Genomic DNA, 8,781 nt, shown 5'->3' on the forward strand with positions numbered 1-8,781 from the left:
TTTTAACTTTTCCTACCCCATATCCCTTCTGAGAAACATAACACTGAAGAAACTGATGTTTGTTTCGCCATTGTTAAATTGGGTTTATGAGAGTGAAATCTAGACAGTAATAGAGCACCGTCATAGATTTTACTAGCCCTTTCCCTTTTTGCCCAATTATCTTCAGATGGCAGCTTTTTCATGTTTGGTTGGAGTGGTAAAAAAGAGTGCAATCCTGATGGCATTAAGAATGATGTGGGTTCAAAAAGAATTTCCCCTCTTAGATGAACCAGATTAGAGTAAGTTGTCATCTTGAGCTCTACTGTTAGCAGATTTTATATGCAATAAAATGTCACCAACTATCCATGGAAAGTTCAAAAAGCTGGAGCTTTCGTGAACATATTTTGGGTGATAGGTCACATGATACCATGCAGATGCCATATGTTGATACTCTGGTTGTTGACAACTAGTTTCAAACCATTATTTCGCTTCATGCTGAAGATTCTTGACCATGATGAGAATTCAATCCTTCATATCTCCATATCTGAGGTTATCATGCTGCAAATTTGAAGCCCGGTTTTGTAAGTTACCGGCCAGCATCTCATCCTCAGTCCCCACACCACCAGCAAACAGTCAGAATGGTGGGTTTGGTTCAGGGCTTTGGGATAAAAAATGGTGACCAAATGCACGAGACTTGCACCAGTGGAGTGTGGAGAAAATATAAAAATATTAATTAATTTTATAAATATTATAATATTTTTCATAGAAACGGATACTGATTAATATCTGCTTAATAGTTGAAACTAAAAAAAATTACAGACATAGAGAATATAAATGTATAACTAATGTCCTGTTCATGGCTAGAAGGTTATGGATGATCTATCATCTTCCTCTTTCAAAGAAATTGTCATAGCTGCAACTTCAATCATGCTTGGTCTTTCATCTGGGGAAGGATTTATGCATTTAAATGCCACTTGCAACATGTTCACCATCCTCTCTTCACTTGCACCTTGAGAGATTAAGTGCTTGTCAAAAACTTCAACAGTCCATTCCTCTCTGACCACTGAATTCACCCATTGAGCCAGATCAAATCCACTGTTTTCTTGAACTACTTTTCCTGTTAACAGCTCAAGAAGTATCACACCAAAGGCATATACATCAACTTTAAAGGTGCTATATGCACCATGAGTAGTGACATTGTTGCTTTTTTTACTTCTTGTGCGAGATAAAGCACTCTGAGCTTGAGTTTCAATCACCATTAGACCATATTCACTTATGCATGGATCCATATTTTTGCTAAACAAAATGTTGTTTGATTTTATGTTACCATGAGCTATTCCACTTTCACGAAGCTCCTCATGCATATATGCCAAAGCATCAGCTATATTGGCAGCAATGCTAAGTCTGCTTCCCCAGTCAAATGATTGGCCACTTTGAGATCCTAACATAGCATTTAAGGTTTAGCAAAATATTTGGTTAGAATCTTAGATGCATTCATTAAGGCTACATTTCAATGTAGGTTGAATTTCTACCATGTTCGAAAATGATAGCTCTAAAGAAAAGCAAAACATCAAGAGATATGTCTCACAAGATTAAAGGCAATGAGCTTCTTACTGGAAAATGGTTGTGTTTCAGTAAACAGGTTAGCTCAGCGCAAATTCAATAAACTCTCTTTAAATAAGCTAAAGGAACTTCTTTTTATAATTTTCATAAGTGCAATGTGTTCAATGTCATCATTTAGATATTTGGATTATAAGCAAATTTTGGATTAGAAGAACTCACCATGGAGCATCTTGAAGAGACTCCCATTCTCCATGTATTCATATGCTAGGAGCTTCTCTAGCCTGGAGCAATAATATACAACAGGTGACATTACATAAGGATGCTTCACCTGGCTAATCTTGTTCATCCTTCTCTCAAAATCTTGATTAGAAATTCCCCAATCCCTGATCCTCTTGACTGCTAAGAACACTCCATTGTCTAGCCACACCTTGTAGAGGCTTCCATGCATTCCTCTCCCAACCAACTCAGCTGGTGCTCTGAGTATGTCCTCAAATCGCAATGCATATGGTCCTGGGCTTGAAAGAACAACAAGAGTTGATGTGTTCATTTCACTTTCAAGGGATGTCATTGAATACTCCGATTTCATCTCAATGCCACTCTTATTTTCGAAGGAAAATTCGGTAGGAGTTACACCACTAGGTTCATGTGTCACTTCCTTGTTAACAATTAATGGTTCTTTTTTGGCCTTGAATTTCCTTATCAATTTGTAGGCAAAGAAAAACAGGATAATTAAAGCAAGAAGTGCATAACCTGAATAAATAGCCAAACTATTGATGAGTGATTCTCTATCTTTCTTTGGAGGGGTAGGGGGACAGGCCATTGGAAGTGGATTTCCACATAAATTTCGATTTCCAGAAAAACTGTCTGATTGGAATTTTCCTTTCACATCAGGAATCAGACCCTCCAAATTGTTGTTGGAGACATTAAACTCCATAAGTTTGGAGAAGTCAAAGTCTGGAATTTCACCACTGAATTTGTTGTTTTCAGCAAGTAAAGATATCAACCCTGGAACATGAACCATATTAGGAAGCTCTCCTGTGAATTTGTTGTTTGCAACATGAAGCCAATGCAAATTTTCCAGTCCTCCAAGAGAACTTGGAAGATCACCAGAGAAGTTGTTCTCACTCAAATACAAATGGGTCAAGGACTTGCAAGCTCCTATGTCCTTTGATATAAATCCATGTAAACTGTTTCTGTTCAAGCTAAGGATTTGAAGAGACATAGCTTTGCAAAGAGAAGTGAAGTCTATAGTTCCATATAAGCTGGATCCATCAAGAACTATAGCCTCCACATACCCCTCTTCAGAGCAAGTCACACCTTGCCAAATACTAGTGCATGGATCAGAAGCAAGGTTCCAACCCCAGTACCATGCATTCCTCTGTGGACTCCCTACTGCAAGTTGATCCATGAATCTGACTAGTGCCTGCTTCACCACTCCATCTTCTGAATAAGTCATTGGAAAGAACAAAAATATAACAATGAAGGGTACCAAAAAGAGTTTTAGACCCATTTTTGCAGCAACAGAGTTAGATTCCTGTTCACTGAAGTGACTATATATTTTTTGGTTTACTTGTTTGAAGGTTTTTGGATGATCACAAAAGTGAAATTAGAAGAACACTTCTATAATCAACTTTGACATTATCACTTAGAGACCTTACATTACAGTTTTACCACTTGGCTATATAAAACAACAAATTTGTGTAGTACTATGGAATATGGATCACATTCATTGAGAATAAGAAAGTAACAACTTTGGCTACTGGCTTCTTGAAAGAGTCACACATGGTTAGTGTCAACTTCTTGAGGGCTTTACTCATTTTTTATTATTGCTACTTTCAAAGGGTTAGCAACTGTTTCTCCATATTGAATATCATATCACTATCTTACACCTTACATTTTTTTTCCTATTAAACATCTTTGATCATTATATGTCATTATTAATTATTAGATATTGAAATACAAACTTACATCATGCATTTTTATTGATTAGTCAACATTATATTTTTATTAATTGTCCAATATATATAAATCAATTTGTCTCCGCCTGTAGTAGTTCATAAGTTGCACAATATTCTTATATTGATATTGGAGGACTTGTCACTATTTAGTTATGGGATTTTTCTTCATAATATTGTTCAAGAATACAAAAACGAGATAATTAATATTTGAAATGAATTAACTTTGTTTTTGCATGTCTCTTACTTAAATAATTTTCTTATGGCACATGTTAACATTTTCATTTAATTATTGGACCTAAGGTGACATATTAAGTAATTGTGAATACATTTCAATTAAGTTAATTAAGCCACTATTATGTTATTGACCATGCAATGGACTGATGGAGGGGTTAATCCAGCCTAACCAACAGATGGGTTTAAATACCAAATATAGGAAAACAATTTTGAATATAGTTAAGTACTTTGAAGTAATTAACACTCATATTATGCCCGGACAAAATAATTTAATTATGGAAATAATGAATCTAACTCAATGTATACCATGAGGGGTTGTCAATACTTATTATTGATATGCTTATACAATAATGCTATTTTGGCATTCAGGTTATGACAATTTTAAATTTCCCTGGGATTTTTAGATGAATTTTTTTTAAGATAAAAAATTAAAAATATAGAAATAATTTGATTAATTATAAGAAACATTATTGTATTTTGGATTATCTAAATAACACTATTATACTACTAACACTTATAATCCTGATCAGAAAATAGAGTTTAATGTCTATGCACGGTCAGTATTAAGATTTATGCATAGACACTACATCATACACTTTTACTTTTTGTTCAGCGTCAGTAATGATTAAATATGAATGATGAATGATTCAATAACAATGTATAGAACTCATACATGATGCATGCATTTTTTCCTGAAAGAAAATAACATAATTAAAATGACCAGAAGATGTTAAAACACCTACTCTCAAGTCTCATCATTCTTGAATGTTTACAGTTTTTGATTCTTCAAGTATAGTAAATTCAACGTACCATTTTCCAACCCACACCATTAGATAAAATGGCAACTCAATGAAATGTAAGAGCAAGATGTCCCTTCATATATTCCTTGAGAGTCAATATTGACCAAAAATAAGTTGCAAAAATCATTACCAACCAAAACGAAAATACTGTAAATGATTAACTTGACGTCCTAATTACGTTTGGTGGAACTTAATTAATGTATATATAATACTACATTGGTACACACAATACAGCAAGAGTTGTTCCCCGATTTTGATTTTTTTTAGCAATGAAGTAAATTTGTCAATTATCAAAATTGTCTTTCTTTTGTGCTCACGAGTCACAACCAATTTTTTCAGTGTGTATTTTACTTTTGGCATTCTTTGCTTTTCCAAATACTGAAAGACAAACGTAGAATATGATTAAAACTGCATTGTAAGGGTAAGAGATCATGAAAAGAAAGGGAGGTCAGAACAACTTAGAAATTCACATATGGATATTACTTTAAATTTCCATCTATTGAATATACCCTAGTCAATTCAAACATAGATTTGTTGTATCAGATCTTGTCCCACACGTTATCCTACAACAATGATAATGAAAAAAAAAACTAATAACAAAGTTTAATTGATAATCATGTTTTCATTAGCGAGAATTATCGAATAAGACAATAAATTTTTGTTTGGTCAATTCATTACAAGAAAAAGAATTGCAATTAACAGGCATAAAGAATAGTAAATAACCCTACATATCTTATCTTATAATTTAACAAGTAAACATGTAATAGTGCTATTATTGATGCTAAATGGACCTTAAAAAGTTTCAGATCCAAACTAAACTGAATTAAGGATCAGCATGGCTAGCAATGTCATCAACATCACTTGATCCACTTTTTTCTTCACTCATGTCTTCCTCATCACTATCCTCATCAGCTGTAGAGTTGGTAATGTTTTCCTTCTTCGCATACCGCTCACAGTACTCTGTCTCCACAAATAGAGCAGCATTATTTTACATATCTTTTCTCATCACAAATAAACGATCCGGTTTTTGTCGAAAAATCGTAATATTCAAAAATATGTGGAGCAATCTTGAGTACAGAAAGTATCATAACATTTGAATTATTCAGTTGCGTGTACTAAGGTTATTCACAGCCAACAATCGGAGACTAATTCCTTTTGAGGCAGAAAGATCACCAAAGTGAGTATAACCTCTAGCAACAAAGCCTTTTCCAACTACCATAATTGTGTTGGGTTTTCTTGGTTGAATTATTCAGCCTTTCATCAAAATATGTAGTAGTAAAGCATTTAATGATATAGGTGTTAAAAAACGAGGGAAAATATAAGCTCGAAAGAGCAAGAGAGAGACATGGGTATAGAGCATTAGGACGGTGTTATCATCAGGGGACAATTATACTTGGTGAAGGGCCAAAGTCTAAGTCAGTTTCTGCCTAAGAAATTAAGCCATTCATATAAAAATTACCACGATAGCATATAGGCACTGCTCCGAAAGCTATCTTAAATTGTTAGAAATCTAGCATAACAAACAGTATACTCACCTCTAACTTTTTGGTCATACAGCTTTTTATCCTTCATCATTAACGATGCTGCTTCACCGTTGAGAGGATCAGAAGCATTTGGATAAAGCAATAGTTGTGGAAGAAAAACTTCAAAGACATTTATAAGATCTGAAAAAACAGAAACCTCGATCATCTATAAAAACCAAATACAAGGAAATCAGATCAATAATATTAAGGAGAGGGCCGACTAGTGAAGGTGAACATGCTGCAAAATCGTCACACACGTAATTATGCATTTACAAGTTTGTGCATACACAAGAATATGACAAAACAATGGAATTTTAGATGCTGGATACTTCATACTTTTACTATGAACAGCCCATAATGGAATTACCGAACATTGGACTCCATGATTGGTTAATGACATCCAAGCACACGAAGCCAGATCTGCAGTTGATGAAATGTACAAAGCAGAATCAGCCATAACCCATGCATTTATTTCCCTCTCCTACAAATCGAAGGTTGTTGTTGTGACTTAATACTTTCAAGAAATTTTATTTCCCTCTTGTACTAAATCCCAAAGCAATGACAAACAACTTTAACAGATTTTGTTTAAAAAACAGATATATAGACCATTAAGCACTTCATATGATAAATACTATAAATAGGTCCCAAAACTATTTGTATTAAATCAACCTCCAAACTGTACCAGCGCTCAAACTACATTTTACACTAGACCCCCTCCCATTGAAGAAAAGAAGGACAAAGATCAATAACATAGTGCTCACAACTCATCAACATTTGGGTGGAATATTTTGTTCGCAAAGCCAATAGAGGGAGATTGGTATGGATAAGCCTCCGAAAGCTCAACATGAATTTTCCAAACTCCACCTTCATAAAGGCCTGCAATAATCACATAAATGTAATGAATGAAGGAGCAACCAAATAGCTCAAAGATGAGTGATTAGTCTTTGCACTCACGTCCCTTTTAAAGATAAAGAACCTGATAAAAGACAAGGTAAAGCATGCAAATATTAGAAGACATCTATGCTAATAGAGAGAGACCGTTGATTAAGGTTGTTTGCCCTCATATTTTTTGTACTTCAGAGAGAAAGGAAAAGGAAAATTTTCATCTAACTTATGAAAACGTTCAATTAGTAACCAATTCTTCATATAGTGCAGTTTCATCAAACAAAAGACTAAGTTAGCTCTAGAATTTCAACATTACTTTCTTTTGGACCATGAAATTCCACATTGAATTCATTGAGCCCATCGTTTATCGTCTCCACTGTATAATCACTCATCATCCTGTAAAAGAAGGAAGGAATGTTTTTAGGTACATATTTTAAATTAAATCTATGCCGTATACACTTCCATTATCATTCAATGTTATCAATTTCAACCATGCTCTTTAGCCATAAGTTTAGCAACAAACTCAAACTTTTCCCTTCGTTCTCTGATCAAGAATCTACATCAACACCCACCAGTCCACGATGATGACATGATGCCATAGCAAGCACCATGTTGGATCAATACCCAACCTTTATTTGGGTAACAAGAATATGCCCAAATGATATCGCAATCAAGAGTAAATGGCACCATTACTCAATCTACAATTATATCGTCCCATTAGAAACTGGCAAAGGTTCACTAGTTGCCTAATGTCGGTAACACCACTGCTAAAGGAAAGGGATATAATAACTGGAAAAGAAAAAGAAAGGAGAAAACTGGACGGCAAGAAGATTGTTTTAGAATGAGTAATTTGAAAAAGTATCATGTCCCTGTAATTCAAATTTATTCATTGGCATAAAAAAGGTTTCACTAGCAAATAAAATCACTAAAACAAGTATTGTTTAGATGCTATCGCAGGGCAACATGACGATTATCATAATAATGGGTCCTAACTCTACCCCGTAAGCTAGCTGACTAGCTCTTGGAGCAGGGTCGCCCAAGTCATTATCAATGGTACATTCATATACTCAACTGATGTGGGTCTCTAACACTTGACACAAACCTTACGCCCAAGACTGGACTCTATACCATAATAGAATAGCTAGACCTGTCTCTACATGCAAAAAAACGATTTTTTTTTTCCTTATAAGTCCAATTGCGAAACTTAGGGAAGTGCTTCTACATCATATCAGTAGTCAAAACAAATTTGAACTAAAACATAATTCAATTACCTTTGAAAACATACTGATATCCATCAAGTTGCAAAATAAGGCTATAGATTAACAGTTAAAAAAAACTTATACTATAGTAAAAGAATATATTATACTTACAATTTCATTACATCCATTTCTCTTCTCTTGCTTGGAGATGACATTTTGAAAATAACAAAACACTTATTTCAACCTGCTACGAGGACAATTAAGAAAAGTTAGTTTTTGCCAAATTTACATATATTTTCCCATCTTCATCACAATCGAAGGTTTACAAGCAAAAGTCACTTCAAATGTGCAGCCATAAGGCTCAATAGTTTTCCATTAAAATAAAAAGAGGATGAGGAACTCGTTGATATAGCACAACATATCTGTTGCAGTGTGTCCGCATATCAAACCAACACATCGCTTTGCTGACAGATATTCACAATATGCTAACATATGAAATAAAGATGTAGGAAACCGAACAACGACAACAACCAAGCCTTTATCCAATTAGGTGAGGTCAGCTACATGAATCGAACGACGCCATAATACTATATCATAAATCATATTCATTGATAGAGCAATGATTTCTAAGTTTTTCTTA

At 34.3% G+C, this 8,781-nt stretch overlaps 2 protein-coding genes across 2 annotated transcripts; both read right to left on the bottom strand.

The window, feature by feature from the left end:
• LOC109363033 (probable inactive receptor kinase At2g26730) lies at positions 29-3,413 on the bottom strand. The gene is made up of 2 exons (XM_019609196.1): positions 1,762-3,413; positions 29-1,420 (listed from the first exon to the last, which is right to left on the bottom strand). Exons 1-2 carry the CDS (start codon positions 3,050-3,052, stop codon positions 840-842), a joined length of 1,872 nt encoding a protein of 623 aa, XP_019464741.1. The 5' UTR covers positions 3,053-3,413; the 3' UTR covers positions 29-839.
• LOC109361749 (ubiquitin-conjugating enzyme E2-23 kDa-like) lies at positions 5,184-8,405 on the bottom strand. Its single transcript, XM_019607290.1, has 6 exons — positions 8,313-8,405; positions 7,259-7,338; positions 6,819-6,933; positions 6,425-6,477; positions 6,070-6,198; positions 5,184-5,494 (listed from the first exon to the last, which is right to left on the bottom strand). Exons 1-6 carry the CDS (start codon positions 8,354-8,356, stop codon positions 5,358-5,360), a joined length of 558 nt encoding a protein of 185 aa, XP_019462835.1. The 5' UTR covers positions 8,357-8,405; the 3' UTR covers positions 5,184-5,357.

Source organism: Lupinus angustifolius, chromosome LG12 (assembly GCF_001865875.1).
Source record: "Lupinus angustifolius cultivar Tanjil chromosome LG12, LupAngTanjil_v1.0, whole genome shotgun sequence".
Taxonomy (NCBI): domain Eukaryota; kingdom Viridiplantae; phylum Streptophyta; class Magnoliopsida; order Fabales; family Fabaceae; genus Lupinus; species Lupinus angustifolius.